Consider the following 19,625-nt stretch of genomic DNA (forward strand, 5'->3'; position numbering starts at 1 on the left):
AACAAGTCATAGCAGAAGGTAAAGGCCCTGCTCATTGACATTATTCCTTAGATGTGTGTCTTAACTATCTACAGTCAGCCAGAGGGCAGAAGGTTTCCAGTTTGTCTCCATCCTGAATTCCCCTCAGGGGACACCATTCGTGAGGTCTGCAGCGGCTGATGGCTTGATGGTGGGCAATTCACTGGGCTGGCAGACAACATTACCTTTCTAGATTATTATTATTATCTATTTAATTTTCCCAGAATTAAGATCCAAGAAAGCAGGGACTGAGTTTTGATAACTGGTATTTCCCTAGAGCCTGTAACAATGTGTGAACAGATCTAGGGATTCAGAAGATAGTTGAATAAATGAATGAAGGACAGAGAAAGGGCTTTCGCAGGGGAAGAGCTGGGCCGGTTACCTAGTCTCTTGGGACCGCTGTCAGGAAACGCGGGCGGTCCGCCTGGGTGGCCTCTGTCCAGGGTCTGGCAGTCGTGGGGGCGGCGTGCCCAGGCGCGCTCCGCGGAATCTGGGTTCCGGATTTTCGGGAGCGCCTGCCTCCCCGGAGAGGGCGGGCTCTCGCCGTTCCTGATGGGCGGAGCCGGCGGCGGGGCGGGCCGAACCGCCGGAAGACTCGAGGGTACCAGGGTTGATAGCACTGCGGCTGCGCTGGGGGCAGCACCCGGACCTGGGCGAAGGCTAACAGGGGCGCGGGCGACGGCGCTTCGCTACTGCGGAGGGGCCGGGACACCCGGCCTGAGGCCCAGGAGGCGGGGCGCCGGTGGGCCTCGCCACTGCCGCCGGCCTGGCATCAAAGCAGCGGCGGGCGAGCGGTAGCCTAGCCCGGGTCTGTTGGAAGCCGGTTCAGGGTTCCCTTGGCCTTGCGGGTCCCCAAAGCCCAGCTCCCGGGGGTGTGGCTGGGAAAGTGCCGTTGGAGGGGCTGTGGGTTTATCTGGTGCCTCAGCACCCGCCCTAGGCCGCCTCTCAGGAATTTAGAAAAGAGCCCTGGTCCCGTCTGGAGGCCGATAGTCCTTTGGGCTTCAGAAGGAAGCCTGCGTGAATGTTCGGCGTTTTTTAAAAAAGTCATTGTGTTGGGTGTCGATGTGGTCTGTCTATAAAAGGCTGGGAAAAAACAAAATCTCTTACCGGTCCTTCTCTAAAGAGACACCCTCTGGAGCTGAAAGCCTCAAGAACCGGCTGTCTCACGCCTCCCATCTCTGGTCCACGGCCTCTCTGGTGAGTAGGAAGCTACGCTGTCTGTGTCTGCAGTTTCTTAGGTCCGACAGAGGCATGTCTGGGACTAGTGAGAAGGGGCATACTCGAAATGAAGCTTCTCTGTCGTTAACCATTTCGGGAATAAGATTGGAAAGTTTCTCCATTTGGGTAACAAACCATTTTACTTTTCATATATTTGGGGGTAGGATATTTTTCATATGCTCCAATACAGCTCCTTTCTCTGCATCAGTCACAGCTGAAAACAAGAAGCCAAACACCCTGCCCCACAAACTTCAAAAAGTTGGGCCAGCTCCCTTTTCAGGGAGCTAGGACTAGGATTGTTCTTGAAGCCCTAATACACTGTACTTAGTCGCTGTAGAGGCGCCTGTTCAGATGTCAAGGGCTTCCGCGAAAAGATAGGCGGTTTCCAAAATTTCCTGCCAGGAGCAGTTCTCCAATATTTCTCATTATATTCGAAGTACTATATTTGAGATACTTGAAACTTTAAATTCAGATCTATAATTGTTTTAAAGATAACTTTAAAAAGTAGTGTTGTGGTTGCACATTAAAGCAAAAGGTTTATAATAATGTCTATTAAGGTACTGTATTCCCAACATTGTTACAAGCCTAAAAGAAGTACACTTCTTAGATGCATTTTCTAGATGATGAAATGGAAACTCAGAGAACTGAAGGGTCTTAGAGCTTTTAAGTGCCCGTGTTGGGATTCTAACCCAGACTGTCTGATTCCTAAGCTTGCCCTCTTAACTCCTAAGTCTGTGTCCAAGCAGAAGATGCATGCAGCTTGTTGTTCAGTTGTCAAGTCGTGTCCGACTCTTTGTGACCCCATGGACTGCAGCATGTCAGGCCTCTCTGTCCCTCACCATCTCCCAGAGTTTGCCCAAGTTCATGTCCACTGAATCAGTGATGTCATCCAACCATCTCATCCTCTGTTGCCCTCTTCTTCTTCTACCTTCAGTCTTTCCCAGCATCAGGGTCTTTTCCAGTGAGTCGGCTGTTCACATCAGGTGGCCAAAGTATTGGAGCTTCCAAAGAGGAAAATCAAGGCAAGGTCTGCACATGTTTGTGTATCTTTGGTATTTGTGTGTATTTGTGCTGTTTGTGAAAGTGTGTATGGAACTAGAAATTAGAGCTGCATCCAAAGCATAGATTATACTTATTTTCACATTGATACTAAATCTTTGTTTTTGGATCTTTTTCAGTTTTAAGTATGTTTCTGCAAGTTCTGGAGGTCTATCTGTATGATCAGTTTTCTGGATCCCTCCTCCCTGCCTTTTGCTCCTCTAGAAGAATATGAAGAGGCGTGTACTCAGACCTACTCAACCAGCCACCTGCAAGCAGGCAGGACTTAATTTTAGAGAGGAATCAGTTTTTCAGAGCTGTGAGAGCCACATCAGCCTCTAGGAGCCCCTAGGTTCTGGTGCCACAGGCACACGCAAGAATCCTGAGGGCAGGAGACGGATCACAGGAGGACCACGCAACTGTGAGGCATCTCAGCAGAGGCTCTGGCCGTTTCCTCACCAAAAGTGGACAAGGTCGGTCAGGAGGCATCATCATGCTGCAGCAGCTCCTGATCACCCTGCCCACTGAGGCCAGCACATGGGTGAAGTTGCACCATCCAGAGAACGCCAAGGAGGGGACGCCCCTGTGGGAGGATGTGACCAAGATGTTTGAAGGAGGAGGTGAGAATAGGCTGATGGATGGGGGATGGAGGAAGAAGAAGGGTTCTCAATCTGCTTGGGGAAGATAGGTACAAACATCATTCAAGTGGTCTCTGGGGGAGAAAATTGGGAGAGACTAGGTCCTTGGGACTTGTGCTTGGGGCTTTGGGGAAGGAGATAGCTGTATGAGAAAATGTTGGGCTCTTAAGCACTGGGTCCCTGCGATGTGTGCTCCATGCTGCTTCCATCTCCTGTCCTCGAATAAACACAGGACAGGAAAACAGAATTCAGGGTGTTCCCCACCAGCAGCTGTATAAGTGTGATTTACAGACATTAGAGTCAAAGGTTTCTACCCCCTCAAGCCCTCCAGTGGTTTTCCTTTATTAGTCTCAGTCTAGTCCCAAACCAATGCTTTTTCTTTCTTTTCTTCTCTCACTAGGAGGAAGGAATGACATGCTTGGCTACTCTCACTTTACCTTGAACTGTTTTGAGTTCAGTGGGAAGCATGTCCAAGGTCACACAGTATTTGCTGGCCGGGTCAGGATAGATGGATGGACAGAGGAATTAGCATATGTCATGGGGTCTCTTTGGAGAAGGCAATGGCACCCCACTCCAGTACTCTTGCCTGGAAAATTCCATGGACAGAGGAGCCTGGTAGGCTCCAGTCCATGGGGTCGCTAAGAGTCGGGACACTTTCACTTTTCACTTTCATGCATTAGAGAAGGAAATGGCAGCCCACTCCAGTATTCTTGCTTGGAGAATCCCAGGGATGGGGGAACCTGGTGGGCTGCCGTCTGTGGGGTCGCACAGAGTCGGACACGACTGAAGCAACTTAGTAACAGTAGCAGCAGCTGCATGGGGTCTCTTAGTTCATCTTTAATACTTCAAGAGTCAGACAGGGACTTTGTTAAGCATCTTGATGGATGGAAAAATGAATAATGATCTCTAATGCTAATTATTAATTGATAGAGATAGACACCGGAGAAGGCAATGGCATCCCACTCCAGTACTTTTGCCTAGAAAATCCCATAGACGGAGGAGCCTGGTAGGCTACATTCCATGGGGTCGCTAGAGTTGGACACGACTAAGTGACTTCACTTTCACTTTTCACTTTCATGCATTGGAGAAGGAAATGGCAACCCACTCCAGTGTTCTTGCCTGGAGAATCCCAGGGACGGGGGAGCCTGGTGGGCTGCTGTCTATGGGGTCACACAGAGTTGGACATGACTGAAGTGACTTAGCAGCAGCAGCAGCAGAGATACACACATACCTGGATGGAAAGAAGAGAAAGTAGCCTAAATACATTTTATGGTAAAATTCTTTTGGAAGACAAGAGACAGGAAAATTCTTCTGATTGTATTTATCAGAGAAATTTTCACAAAGCAGATAGCACTGAATTGAGCCTTAAAAGATGTCTATCGTTTTTATGGAAGAGTTGGGAAAAAATACAAAAGTGGGGACCTTGAAGAGTGGTTCAGAGAATGGAGACTGTTCTAGTCTCACTGAGGGTTAAGAATGTGGCCAGTGCATGTGTCCCACAGATAAAGGGTGGTGGTTAGAGGAAACTAATGCTCGGAAGATATGCTTCAGGCAGATTGTAGAGTGCCGTGAAGTCTGTGGGTAGTGTGTGGATTTTTCTTGCTTGTAAGTGGGGAACCTTTGAGGATTTCTGAACAGAGGAGTGGCCTGGTAGGTCAGTGTTTTGGGACCAGCATTGACCATTGGGAAACATTAATACCCCAGTCAGTGCACTGCAGGGCCTCCTCATTAAGGAGACTCCAGTCTGCTCTTGAGTCGCTCTGAATGTCTTTCTTTGTGAGTGTATTCAGAGAAGGGCTGTTTTCAGCAGAACTGCAGGCAGTTTTTCTGTTTAATGGGGTAAGGTAAGATGCAAACTTTCTCCCTCTTTTCCTTCCTCAGCTCTGCTATCTCAGGATGCTGATGAGACCCAGGGAGAAAGTTTAAAGGATGAATTGACCCCCGGGACCCCAACAACAGACTCCCAGGTGGGTTGGAGTTTCCTGTCACTTTCTTGACATGCTTTTTAGTTTTTAAGATTATAATTTGCCCTTTTCTGGGGAGTTGGGTATATTGAGGCTAATGAATTTAACCAGGGAACTCAACGCAAGTTTGTCTTGTACAGAAAACTGGTCCACAGTGGTGGCAGTTTCCCTCCTCTTAGAAAACGTTTCTTCGGACTTCCGTGGCGGTCCAGTGGTTACAAGTATGCACGTCCACTGCAGGGGGTGCAGGTTTGATCCCTGGTTGGGGCGTTAAGATTCCACATGCTGTGTGGCCAAAAAATATTTTTTTAAAAAATATTTCTTTCCAGCCAACATCTAATACAAATTTTTGTAGAGAAAGCAAAATGAATGATTTAATTCTAACCCATAAAAACCAATAGGTACCATTTGGGATCTAAGATAAACCTCAGTTTTCATGAGTATTTTATACTCAAAAATGGGTGACATCTATCACTCCATGAAGTGGCCCATAGACTAGTGGCATGAGCAGAGGTCAAATAACAGCTAAAGACCTGAGCAGAGAAGAAATGGTCAGGCGATGGAGCACACACATTAGACAGGCTGGGCAGTTACAACATGGAAACATGTCCTCACCACCTGGTAGACGCACAGGTGAAACAGAGAAGGAAAACTGCAGAGTAAATGTGAAAGGAAGACTTATTAAAGAGGGGACATTATCTGAGGACAGAAGAGTTTTGACTGAGAACTTGGGTTTTGAAACTGGATGGTACAGAATTTGAACTTATCTCTGGTATTTACTTGCTCTGTGATTTTTTTTTTTAGGTTTTTTTATGATGCCATTTTCTTTAGCTAATTCAGGTGCTAACATCTTTTAGGATTGAAATGCATTCCAGGGCTATTTCCAGTAATATGGAAGAAATAGTAATATTCTAATTATTTGGAGAGTTACCTTATCTCTGCATTCCACTTTTCTTTAATTCTCACCTCTTGACAGTTAAAAATACTGGTGGCATTCTTAGCACTGGGAAAAGATTAAATTTCTTAAAATTGAGATATAATTTATATATAGGAAAAACACTTAAGAAAGTACATGGTTCTATTTTGACACTTATACACCATGTAACCAAGTTGAGCATTTCTGCCTCTCAGAATGTTCACTTGTGCCCCTTTCCAATCAAAACTCTGGCCCCCAGTAGAGAGACAGTACATGGGATTTCTGCATTATTTCTTACAACTGCATGTAAATCTATGATTAAAATTATCTTATAAATCTACAATCTCAAAATAAAAACTTTGAGAAAGAATCTGTATGTGGCAGTGGTTAGGTATAATGCTCTACAAATGTCAGGTTAAGTTGATTGATAGGTGTTCAGATCTACATCCTTGATAAATTTTTGTCTACTTGTTCGATCACTTAGTGAGAGGAGTGTTAAAATCTCTAATTATTGTGATTTTGTTCATATCTTCCTTTAGTTCTGTCAAGTCAAATTCTGTTGTCAGGCACATATACACATAGGATTATTGTCTTCTTAATGAGCTGACCATTTATCTTTAGGAAATGTCTCATCATATTCTTTTTCCTAAGCCCACTTTGTCTGATTTAATGTAACTTCTCCAGTGTTTTTAGTTATTGTTGGTATGGTATAGCTTTTTACATTCTTTTAACTTATTTGTGCCTTTATATTTAAAGTGTGGCCCTTCTTAGATACAGCTGGGCCTTGCATGCTTAGTCTGTTAACAGTTACATAATCATTGATATGGAGCTTCCCATGTGGCTCAGTGGGTAAGGAAGCCACCTACAGGATTTCCCTGGTGGCCCAGTAGCTAAGACTCCCTGCTTCCAATGCAGGAGGCCTGGGTTTGATCCCTGGTCAGGGAACTGGATCCCACATGCCACAACTAAAGATCCTGCATGCTGCAACAAAGACCCGGTGCAGCCCAAAAAAACCCAAAACAATCCGCCTGCAATGCAGGACACGAAGGAGACATGGGTTCAGTGTCCTGGGTAGGGAAGATCGCTTGGAGGAGGGCATGGCAACTCACTCCGGTATTCTTGCCTGAAGAATCCCAAGGACAAGAGGAGCCTGGCGGGCTATAGTCCATAGAGCCACAAAGAGTAGGACACAACAGAAGTGACTGAGCACACAGGCAATCACTGATATGCTTGGAATTTAAGTGTATATTCTTGTCCTTTGTTTGCTGTTTGTCAAACCTATTCCTTCATTTCTTTGTTCTTCCTCTCCTGCCTTCTTTTGGATTGTGCAGTTTTTTAGTATTCTATTTTATGTCTTCTAATGACTTTTTTAGCTATACTTTGATTTGTTTTTAGTGGTTGTCCTGGCCATTACAATATGCATTTTAAACATGTCACAGTTGAATTACTATTATACTGTTTCACAAAGAATATGAAAATCATATTTTCCTGTTTACTCTTCCCATTCTTTGTGTGTTGTCATCATGCTTTTCACTTTACATGTTATATACCCTATAATACATGTCCTTATTTTTCCTTTTAACAGTAAACTGTCTCATAAGAGATTAAGAAAAGGAAAAAAAATGAGCCTTTCATATTTGCCCACATATTTACCAGTGCAGGCTTTCCTGGTGGCTCAGACAGTAAAGGATCCGCCTATAATGCAGGAGACCTGGGTTTGATCCCTGGGTTAGGAAGATCCCCTGGAGAAGGAAATGTCAACCCACTCCAGTACTCTTACCTGGAGAATTCCAAGGACAGAGGAGCCTGGTGGGCTCCAGTCCATAGGGATCACAAAGAGTCGGACACGACTAAGTGACTTTCTTTCACTTTACCAGTTGGAGCACTTTTCAGTCCTTCCTTTAGGTTCTAAGTTTCTGACATCATTTCCCTTCAGCCTAAAGAACATCATTTAGCATTTCCTGTAGTGCGGTTCTTCAGATGACGAATTCTCACAGCTTTGGCGATCTAGAAATGTCTTTATATGGTCTTCCTATTAGAGGATCTTTTACTGAATATAGAATTCTAGGGTGACCATTTTTTTCTTTTAAGCACTTTAAGGATGTTCCATTGTCTTTTGGTTTATATTGCTTCAGATAAAAAGTGAGCTATTTTTCTTATTCTTTCCTCAGATGTGACATGTCTTTTTGTTTATTTCATACTAACTTTTCTGGTTTTCCTGTTCTTCCTTTCCTACTTTCTTTTCACTACTTTTATAATCTTCCCTTTTATCTTTGCTCTTCAGCAGTTTTAATGATGTGCATAGACATGGTGGAGAAGGCAATGGCACCCCACTCCAGTACTCTTCCCTGGAAAATCCCATGGACGGAGGAGCCTGGTAGGCTGCAGTCCTTGGTGTCGCTAAGAGTCGGGGATGACTGAGAGACTTCATTTTCACTTTTCACTTTCATGCATTGGAGAAGGAAATGGTAACCCACTCCAGTATTCTTGCCTGGAGAATCTCAGGGACAGAGGAGCCTAGTGGGCTGCCGTCTATGGGGTTGCACAGAGTTGGACACGACTGAAGTGACTTAGCAGCATAGACATGGTATTCTTTGAATTTTATTTTTTTTTTGGTGGAGGATTTGCTGCCTTTTGTATTTATAGGTTGATTTTTTTTTAATCAACTTGGAAATTTTTCAGCCTTTATTTCTTCAAATATTCTTTTCTTCTCATTCTTCTCCTTCTGAGATTTTAATTACATGTATATTAGACCATGTGATATTATCCCCCCCTCTTTTTTTTTCTTTTTCTCTCTTGGTGCTTCCATTTGAATACTGTCTATTGACCTGTGTTAAGTTTCATTGATCTTGTCTTCATCAGGGTCTATTTGATGTTAAGCCCATCCAGTGGATTTTTCAGATATTGTATTTTTCAGTTGTAGAATTGTTTTTTAGTTCTTTTTTGGTATTTCTATCTCTCCTCAATTACCCTGACATTTTGACCTATTCCATCCATATTTTATTGTAAACTCTTCAACATATATTTTAATAATTGCTTTAAATTTCTTGTCTGCTTCTTACAGTGACTTGGTGACCTAGGTCTTTGTTTCTTATGTTTTTATTTCTTGATTATAGGTCAGATTTTCCTCCTTCACTTGCCTAATAGTTTTTTATTATGGTTCAGATCTTCTGTGTAAAAGAACAGTGGAGGATGAAATATGCATAGATAGATCCATTTCCCCATCAGCCTGGAAGGACATTGGTATTGAGAATAACTACAATGGCTTCCAGTTTTTTAATGAAACCTCAGATGTGTGGCCTCCTGGCCAAGCATCTGCAATTTCATATTGTTAGAGCAATCCTTGTATCGCTGGGAGTTGCAACTTTCTACAAGTTTGCTTTGGTGAACCAAGAAAGACAGAATAAAGGACAGAAATGGCAAGGACCTAACATAAGCAGAAAAGATTAAGAAGAGGTGGCAAGAATACACAGAAAAACTGTACAAAAAAGATTCAATGACCCAGATAATCGTTTTGGTGTGGTCACTCACCTGGAGCCAGACATCTTGGAGTGTGCAGTCAAGGCAGCCTTAGGAAGCATTACTACAAGCAAAGCTAGTGGAGGTGATAGAATTCCAGTTGAACTGTTTCAAATCCTAAAAGATGATGCTGTGAAAGTGCTGCACTCAATATGCCAACAAATTTGGAAAACTCAGCAGTGGCCACAGGACTGGAAAAGGTCAAGTTTTCATTCCAGTCCCAAAGAAAGGCAATGCCAAAGAATGCTCAAATTACTTTACAGTTGTGCTCATTTCACATGCTAGCAAGGTAATACTCAAAATACTTTAAGCTAGGCTTCAACAATATGTGAACTAAGAACTTCCAGATGTTCAAGCCGGATTTAGAAAAGGCAGAGGAACCCCGAGATCAAATTGCCAACATCTGTTGGATCATAGAAAAAGCAAGGGAATTAAAAAAAAATCCACTTCTGCTTCATTGACTATGCTAAAGCCTTTGACTGTGTGGATTACAACAAACTGTGGAAAATTCTTAATGAGATGGGAATACCAGACCACTTTACTTGTCTCCTGAAAAACCTGTATGCAGGTCAAGAAGCAACAGTTAGAACTGGACATAGAACAATGGACTGGTTCAAAATTGGGAAAGGAGTATGTCAAGGCTATATATTGTCACCCTGCTTATTTAACTTCTATCCAGAGTACATCATGTGAGATGCTGGGCTGGATGAATCACAAGCTGAAATCAAGATTGCCAGGAGAAATATCAACAACCTCAGATATGCAGATGATAACAGCATAATGGCAGAAAGTGAAGAGGAACTAAAGAGCCTCTTGATGAAGGTGAAAGAGGAGAGTGAAAAAGCTGGCTTAAAACTCAACATTCAAAAAACTAAGATCAGGGCATCTAGTTCCATCACTTCATGGCAAATAGATGGGGGAAAAATGGAAACAGTGGCAGGTTTTATTTTCTCCTGCTCCAAAGCAGGAGCTCCAAAGCAGGGCTCCAAAATCACTGTGAATGGTGACTGCAGCCATGAAATTAAAAGATGCTTGCTCCTTGGAAGAAAAACTGTGACAAAGCTAGACAGCATATTAAAAAGCAGAGATATCACTTTGCTGACAAAGGTCCATTTAGTCAAAGCTGTGGTTTTTCCAGTTGTTGTGTGTAGATGTGAGAGTTGGACCATAAAGAAGGCTGAGCCCGGAAGATGCTTTCAGACTGTGGTGCTGGAGAAGACTCTTGAGAGTCCCTTGGACAGCAAGGAGATCAAACCAGTCAATCCTAAAGGAAAACAACCCTGAATATTCATTAGAGGGACTGATGCTGAAGCTGAAGCTCCAATACTTTAGCCGTCTGAGGAGAAGAGCCGATTTACAGAAAAGACCCTGATGCTGGAAAAGATTGAGGGCAGGAGGAGAAGGGGGGCGACAGAGAATGAAATGGTTGGATGGCATCACTGACTCAATGGACATGAGTTTGAGCAAACTCCAGGACAGAGTGAAGGACAGGGGAGCCTGGTGTGCTGCAGTCCATGGGGCAGCAGAGTCGGACATGACTTAGCGACTTAACAACAAACAACAAGTATGCAGGCATATGCAGATTCTGCAGAAAGTATCGTTCTGTGAAGAATTTTAAGGTGATGAGAAAGGCTGGTATCTTTCAGAGTGCAAAATGATTTCAGAATGTAAAAAATTTCTTTGGGTTGAGTTGCATGAAATTCATCCCTGACCTGTGTTTGTTAATTGTGAAGCATGAATATCTGGGCTATGGAATAGTTTCTCTTGATAAATAAACAATAAATAAATGTATATATGTATAGATAGATAGATATAGTCTGTTTGTTTTGTCTGTTCTGTTTATTTGCAGAAAACTCTAAGCCTTTTCCTCTTGACTGGTGGTTAAGGTGAGGGACTGATTATTCATATTTTTCCTAGAGCTGTGGCTGAGCTCTGGCTGAGATGCACTTTAGTTTGATTGAATTCACTTTTTGTCTTTTTTTGGTTGCATGGCATGTGGGATCTTAGCTCCCCAACCAGGGTCTGAACCCATACCCCCTGCACTGGAAGGTATGGACCTTCCACCGCCAGGGTCCTTGATTGAGTTCACTTCTGATTAACCCAGCTACTAGCACCCCATGACATCAGTGCTGAAGGGCTGATCCTTTTTTATCTGTTCAGTATTTGAGCTAAGGAAGAGCTCGATCACAGTTCCAAACCGTTTTGTTCATCTTGCATTAAACTCCAGCAGGGCCCCAGAATTTCAGCCCTGGAGGAATGCATTGGTCTTTGTGACAGTAAGTACTGAAAGCCTCTCTCTCCGTCCCCTGGACCCTCTGGTCTCATCTACTTCCACTTGCCCGCCTCCAGCAATGCTGGCCACTCTCCTGCTCCTCAGACAAGCCAAGGACATGCACTCCTCAGGTCCTTTGTTCCTGCTTGGAATGCTCTCCCCTCAGATTTCCATGTGGCTCTTTCCTACTGAGTTCATGTCTCTGTTTGAATATTCCCCTTTTAGGAAGACTTACCCTAACACCCTACATGAAAGATCTTCCCCATCCTCACTGTGGTTCTCTCTGGTGCCATTATCCTGCTTCATTTTGTTTTTTTCTAAGACACATATAATAACCATCTGTCCTTCCATATATTGTTTATGATAGTCTCCAGGGAATTACCAAACAGATCCAGAGGAGACTCCCAGTAAAACTAATTTAGAATCTCTCAGAAGACTGTCAGAACATATTGGATCTTGATGGAGGTGGTCTCAGGCTGAAAAGGAATATATTGGATATTCTAGGAACTGTTGACCTTCAAGGACATATCTGTGGACTTCACCCAGGAGGAGTGGGGGCAGCTGGCGCCTGCTCACCGGAATCTGTACCGGGAGGTGATGCTGGAGAACTATGGGAATCTGGTCTCAGTGGGTAAGGACAGGCTACACATACATCCAGAATCCTGCCTATTAACAGGATTAATATTTAATTTAGTATTATTAATTCCTAAATTATTAAAAGCGGTAGATTCCCTGGAGCCTGGCCTTGGGTTCTGTGTTGGAGATGGATGTTGCCTACCTTTGAAAATCAAGTCAGAACATACCTGAATCTCTTCCCTTCAGGGAACACTTTACTTTGTAGAGCGAGAATAGGAAAACATGCTATGGTGCCCCTTTCCATCTTCAGAGACCCTAAATACCTGAGGATTGAAACTACATCCCAGGGATGGTTCTTTGACCTTAACATAAATATTCATACCCTTTTTTTCACTCCATAAGCAGGTTGTCAGCTTTCCAAACCTAGTGTGATTTCCCAGTTGGAGAAAGGAGAAGAGCCATGGATGACAGAGAAAGAAGGCCCAGGAGATCCCAATTCAGGTGAGCCAAGGCAGATGGTGCCTTTTAATATGTAGGCCAGAGTGCCCAGCATCTTCCCAGGCTGCGGAAAGGCTGATCGGGTGGACAGGCATGCTCTGAACTAGATTTCATCCCTCTGTCTGCAGTCCTTTTCTTCATCTGACCTAGCAGAAGTCTCTGGAGTTGGAGGGAAGATAAGTCTTCTCTTCATTAAGGTTTTCCTTCTTTCTTCAATATCCTAAAGTCTGCCATTCGAAAGCTCCTTTCCCCATGCTCTGAGATGTACGTAGTAGTCTCTTCTCACAGAAAGCAGATCTCTTTTCAGGACTCTCACTGCATTCTCCAGATCTTTAATCTTCTCTCTTGCATCCTATTTCCACTTTTCATCAACTTTCATTTTATAATCTTAACTTTGATTCTCACTCTCCTTTGAACTAAAGTATCCTTATTTATTGTAACAAATGTTTTATGGAAAATCCTGCAAGAAAAATGACCATGGGATTCCTTCTCATCAAATCCAGTGATCTTTAACAATCTTCTTAAACTTCGTTTTTATTGCAAAATATTTTAGACATTCAGAAAGGCAGAGGACATTACAATAAATTGCTATGTACTTTCTACCTAGATTAAGAAATGAAACAGAGTTTAAATCCCAGTACTCCCATCTTTGCTTGTGAAATAACCAACTCTTCTGACTTTAAACATTGTCATTCCTATATGTGTCTTCATATTTGTATTGTATGTGTATATTCCCAAAAAATATATAATATTATTTTTTGAATTTATTTTTTATTGAAAGATAATTGTATTTATAATATTGTGTTCATTTCTGCCATATATCAACATGTATCAGCCATAGGTATACATATGTCCCCTCCCTCTTGAACTTCCTTCTCACCTCCCACCCCATCCCACCCTTCTAGGTTGTCACGGAGACCTGGTTTGAGTTCTCTGAGTCATACAGCAAATTCCCACTGGCCATGTGTTTTGCATATGGTGGTGTATATGTTTCCATGCTACTCTCTCCATCCATTCCACCCTCTCCTCCCCACCCCCTCACTTATTTCCATGTCTATTCTCTATGTCTGCATCTCCATTGCTGCCCTGAACATAGGTGCATCAGTACCTCTTTCTAGATTCCTTATATATGTGTTAATATACAATTTTTTTTTCTCTTTCTGACTTTCTTCAGTTTGTATAATAGGCTCTAGTTTCATCTACCTCATTAGCACTTACTCACGTTCCCTTTTATGGCTGAGTAATATTCCACTCTATATATGTACTACAGCTTCTTTATCCATTCATCTGTCGATGGACATCTAGGTTGCTTCCACGTCCTAGCTATATTAAATAGTGCATCAGTGAACATTGGGGTATGTGTGTCTTTCTCAGTTATGGTTTTCTCAGACTATATGCCCAGTGGTGGGATTGTTGGGTCATATGGTAGTTTTATTCCTAGTTTTTTAAGGAATCTCCATACTGTCTTGCACAGTAGTCATATCAATTTGTATTCCCACCAACAGTGCAAGAGGTTCCCTTTTCTCCACACCCTCTCCAGAATTTATTGCTTGTAAATTTTGTGATGATAGCCATTCTGACCAGTGTGAGGTGATATATCACTGTAGTTTTGATTTGCATTTCTGTAGTAATGAGTGATATTGAGCATCTTTTCATGTGTTTACTAGCCATCTGTATGCCTTCTTTGGAGAAATGTCTATTTAGGTGTTTTGCCCACTTTTTTATTGGGTTGTTTTGTTTTTCTGGTATTGAATTGCATGAGCTGCTTGTATATTTTGGAAATTAATCCTTTGTCAGTTGTTTCATTTGCTATTATTTTCTCCCATTCTGAGGGTTTTCTTTTCACCTTGTTTATAATTTCCTTTGCTATGCAAAATTTTTCAGTTTAATTATATCCCACTTGTTTATTTTTATTTTTATTTCCGTTACTCTAGGAGGTGGATCATAGAGGATCTTGCTGTGACTTATAGCACATAAATTACTACTTATAATACTGTTTTGCATATTCTTACTCTTTAAAAAAATGGTATATGTACTTCTTCCACTTGCTTTTCTCATTCAACACTGTTGATATTTACCCATATTATTCATATTTATCCATATCATTCATTTCCATTGAGTTAATAAAGCACAATTTATCCATTTTCCTGTATGATAGAAATTTGGGGGTTACAGAGATAAGGCAATAAAACTTTGTATATGTAACTTCTTGTGTAAGTGTGTAAGTATTTCTCTGAGATATTTGATAGAAGCAGACTTGTTGGGTCATGGAGCAGATATACCTTTATGTTTCAGGAAATTGTTCTTCAAAGTAGTTACACCAGTTGGTGCTCCAACTGAGAGTTTCGAGAGGTTCTAGAACTCAGCATCTTTGTCAACACTTGGCATTGTCAAACTTTCACATTTTTATAAATTCAGTGGTTGAATGTGGTGTCTTGTTTTTTCATTTTCATGATTACTAATAAGAGAGAGCATGTTTTTAATGTTTGTTGGCCATCCTTCCAGGATTTCTTTTCCACATTACAGTCAAACACTTTACAGTCTGAGCCACCAGGGAAGCCCTTCTATAAATTACCAGTTTATATCCTTTGCAAATCTTTCTATTATTTTTTCCTTATTGATTTATAGAAAAAAATATATATTATTTTATATCTTTAAAATTTTGTTTTCCATATTTAGATTTGAATCTGCATATATTTTATATATAGTGTGAGGTGAGGCTCTAGTTTAACTTTTTACATGTGGATAATAAGCCCAAGAACCATTTATTGAATAGTTTATGCTACTTGGTCACCTGCCAAGTTTCTTTATATGCCTGAGTCTATTTCTGGGCTCTATCTATTCTGTTCCATTTTTCTATTTTCTATCCTTACTCTGTCAGACTGTCTTAATTACTGTATTTCATAGTGAGATTCAATATCTTGTTCTTCAAAATTGTCCTGGCTATTGTTAGCCCCTTGCTTTTCCATATGAATTACATAATGAGTGCATCAATTACACGCACACAAATTCTCTGGTGGTATTTTGATTGGAAGATATTGAATCTATAGATCAATTTAGAGGGGAATTAATGTTATGATATTGAGTCCTGTTGTCCAGGAACGTGGTATATTGTTCCACTTATTGATATTTTCTAATTTTTTAAAATAAATTTTCAGGATTTTCCCCCATAAAAGTCTTGTATACATTATACATCTTTTGTCAGATTCATCCTGAAGGACATACATTTTATTGCTATTCTGTTTTTTTATTTTTTAGCCACACTGCATATCTTGTGGGATTTTAGCTCCTTGATGAAGCATTGAACCCTCACCCTCAGCTGTGAAAGCTTGGAGTGCTAATCACTGGACTGCCAGGGAATTCCCTCAGACCTGTTTTATGAACTAGCTGGAGTGGGAAGGGGGAAATCTTTTCATCTTTCTGAGAATGTTTCCCAAAAATAGTTATCAGTTAAAAAGACACTGTTAAGACATAGCCCTGAAATATCATTTTTTAGTATTAATAGAAAGAAGAAGATTAAAATGTTCAAATTTTTACTCTGTATATAAAATCACACTTTTGCCTTGTTCATTGTGTCTTAATTTCCCGTTACTTTTACAGGCTACATAACCATATTTAAATACACTCAGAATTTCATGGGACTTCCATGGTGCTCCAGTGGTCAAGACTGCATGCTCCCAATGCAGGGGGCACAGGTTGGATCTCTGGTCAGGGAACTAAGAACCCAGATGCCTCATGCAAAAAAATAAATACACTCAAAATTTCATGTACCTCACATGTATTGTTATCTAAATCTGTATTCCATACCCAGTATAATAATTGATTTTTCAAAGCAAAATGAATATGAGTTATTTGCATTTTTTCCATTTCTTTCAGACTTGAAGAGTAAAACAGAAACCAGTGCATCAAATGCAAAATGCAACATTTTACAAGAACAGTTATATCATGGCATGATGATGGAAAGGTTCATGAGGGATGATGTCATTTATTCCACATTGAAGAAAGTCTCAGAATATGATGATGAGTTAGAAAAGCACCAGGATCGCCATGGAAGAAATGTGAGACAAACCATTATGACCCATAAGAAGAGAAGCCAAGAAACTTACAAATTTGGCAAAAATATTGTGAGTTCAAATGTTGTTCTAGAACAGAGGCTCCGTAAATGTGACACACCTAGAAAGAGAAACAAATGCAAATCAGATGTGATTAATCATCCAACAAGTTACATAAGAGTAAAAACCTATGAATGTAATATATGTGAAAAGGCCTTCAAACAACCCATTCACCTTACTGAACACATGAGAATTCATACTGGTGAGAAACCTTTCAGATGTAAGGAATGTGGTAGGGCCTTCAGTCAAAGTGCATCCCTTACCACACACCAGAGAATCCATACTGGTGAGAAGCCCTTTGAATGTGAAGAATGTGGCAAAGCCTTCAGACATCGCTCATCTCTTAATCAGCATCATAGAACCCACACTGGGGAGAAACCCTACATATGTGATAAATGTCAGAAAGCTTTCAGCCAGAACATTAGCTTGATCCAGCATTTGAGAACTCATTCTGGAGAGAAACCCTTTACGTGCAATGAATGTGGGAAAACCTTTAGACAGATTAGACACCTTAGTGAACATATAAGAATTCATACTGGGGAAAAGCCCTATGCATGTACTGCATGTTGTAAAACCTTTAGTCATAGAGCTTATCTAACACATCACCAGAGAATCCATACTGGGGAGAGACCCTACAAATGTAAAGAATGTGGGAAAGCCTTTAGGCAGAGGATACACCTTAGCAACCATAAAACTGTTCATACAGGAGTGAAAGCATATGAATGCAACCGCTGTGGAAAAGCATACAGGCATGATTCATCCTTTAAAAAACATCAGAGGCATCACACAGGAGAAAAACCTTATGAATGTAATGAATGTGGAAAAGCCTTCAGCTATAATTCATCACTAACTCGACACCATGAAATACACAGGAGAAATGTCTTCCAAAATAATATCTGAAAACAGATTATGCACCATGAGAACAAAAGCTAAATCTAAATCAGTAACCCTGTGCTTTGAATTTTAGGACTCTAAATTTGAGGAATTGACATAATGATGCCAACTTCTAGTTTTGCTCATTGTGTAAATAAACACTACGTTGATAACTACTATTTACTAATACCTCCACACAGAGTTACTTTATCGAGAATAAAAGATGGCCCTTCAATTAAATTCAACAATATAGAAAATTTTGTACATCATTATTTTTATGACTTCATGGTAGATTAATAAATTATTTTTCTTGGGCATTCACAGATACAGACCAGCATTTGGAAACTACTGTTTAAAACATCACCACCACCCCTAATTTTGTAATTAAAATTTTATTTTTTTAATGGGGAAACCCTTCACATGGTATAAATTTCAAAAGGTATGGTCAGTTTTGTAAGTGAAAGGCCTTCTTTCTCCATCCTCCACACAAAATTCTACCTACAGGCAGCCATTTTGTATAACTCATATTTTGTACACCCTTCTAGAGAGCTTTCTGTTTAAATCCAAGAGAATACAAGCATACATTTTTTTTTTACTTTTAAGCATAAATGGCAGCTCCCTAGACAAATGCATATTACTTTTATTACTTCACTGTGTATCATGGAGGTTATTCCATATCAGTAAACAGAGTGCCTACTTGTTCTTTTTTAACAGCTGTATAGTATTCCATGGTTTGAATGTACTTTATTTAGCCATTTCATTGTACATGACCTTTTGGATTTCCAGTCTTTTATTTATATAATTTTGCAGTGAATACTCTTACACATTTTTTTTGTTGCTTACATGTAAGAAGATGCAGAGGGTAAATTCCTAGAATGGGAATTTCTGTGCTAAAGGGTATGTGCATTTGTATGATGGATACTGCCAAACTGACCTTCAGAGAGGTTGGACCAATTTATTTCCCTACTAGCAAGATAGAGAAGCCATGTGGGAGCCATATCTGGTACTGAAGCATCTCCAGCAGCCTTATAATCCATTAAAGAAGTATCAGTTTATCTCAATAACATAGCCTAGAAGTACAGTCCAAGCTCATCCCCCAAAAGAGCAGTACTTGCCATCCCTGGAGTCAGCATTAGCTGAATCTTATCAAATAGCAGCCAAGGCAACCAGTCTCTGTTGGAGAAGAAAACATCTCTCCACCAACTGCTCCAGTCCCTAACTTCTGAGGTTGGAACTGTCTGATGAAGTATAGTCACTTAAGAGACTGATCCACCTGCCTTAGCAAGTATAATCCTGGCTACAACACCTTTGTTTGGAATGGAGGAAAATGGACAATTCAGTCAGGATACTTAAGATGGCAGGCTAAACTACAAAGGATCAACTGACCATACATAGCATTTTATGGCTATGTTAGTGAGTTACAGTTCACTTGTGGAAGGAGACAGAAATGAGATAGGACTTGACTTTCTAATTAATAAACATTAATTAATGAGAGCATTAATTAATTTGTTGACATTGCTTATTACATTGTGAAAGCTGAGTGCCAATGAAAGGACCACAGTGATTTTGTAGATGTTCACTTTTCATTTTGGCAGTTTTATTATTTAAAATTTTAGTGATTCTGTAGAGTGTTGATGGATTTCCCATCTCCATCACCACAGCCACTAATCAAGTTATAAACCAAAGCCTGGCACTCATTACATCTAGTCTACCTTATAGCTTCACCTTCCGTTTACTTTTCTCTTTCCCATATGAGCTCTGCTGCTGCTGCTGCTAAGTCACTTCAGTCGTGTCCGACTCTGTGTGATGAGAATCTTTTAAGTTGCAAGTAACAGAAATCAACTAAGGCTAGTTAAGTCTTAAAGGGGGATGTTAATAGAAGGATATTGGGGTATCATGGAATTCAGGGCAGTGATACATTATAACAGTGGTCTGAGACAGAGATCTGAAATGCTTTGGAAAACCCAGGCAGTTTTCTCTCCA

At 41.0% G+C, this 19,625-nt stretch overlaps 1 protein-coding gene across 5 annotated transcripts; it reads left to right on the forward strand.

The window, feature by feature from the left end:
* The first annotated feature begins 590 nt into the window (after positions 1-590).
* Positions 591-19,119, forward strand: ZFP69 (ZFP69 zinc finger protein). Of its 5 annotated transcripts, none has more exons than XM_070368210.1 (7): positions 591-1,215; positions 2,171-2,263; positions 2,415-2,894; positions 4,794-4,879; positions 12,088-12,214; positions 12,565-12,660; positions 15,916-16,418. In XM_070368210.1, the coding sequence occupies exons 3-7, from the start codon at positions 2,768-2,770 to the stop codon at positions 15,960-15,962; spliced, it is 483 nt and encodes a 160-aa protein (XP_070224311.1). In that variant the 5' UTR covers positions 591-1,215; positions 2,171-2,263; positions 2,415-2,767; the 3' UTR covers positions 15,963-16,418. The 5 variants fall into 5 exon arrangements, with proteins under 5 accessions (XP_070224311.1, XP_070224310.1, XP_070224307.1 ...); XM_070368209.1 differs by having other exon boundaries at positions 592-1,215; positions 12,562-12,660; positions 15,916-16,415; XM_070368206.1 differs by lacking the exon at positions 15,916-16,418 and adding an exon at positions 16,534-19,119 and having other exon boundaries at positions 595-1,215; positions 12,562-12,660.
* The last annotated feature ends 506 nt before the right edge of the window (positions 19,120-19,625 follow it).

The sequence above is a fragment of the Bos mutus genome, chromosome 3 (assembly GCF_027580195.1).
Source record: "Bos mutus isolate GX-2022 chromosome 3, NWIPB_WYAK_1.1, whole genome shotgun sequence".
Lineage (NCBI taxonomy): Eukaryota > Metazoa > Chordata > Mammalia > Artiodactyla > Bovidae > Bos > Bos mutus.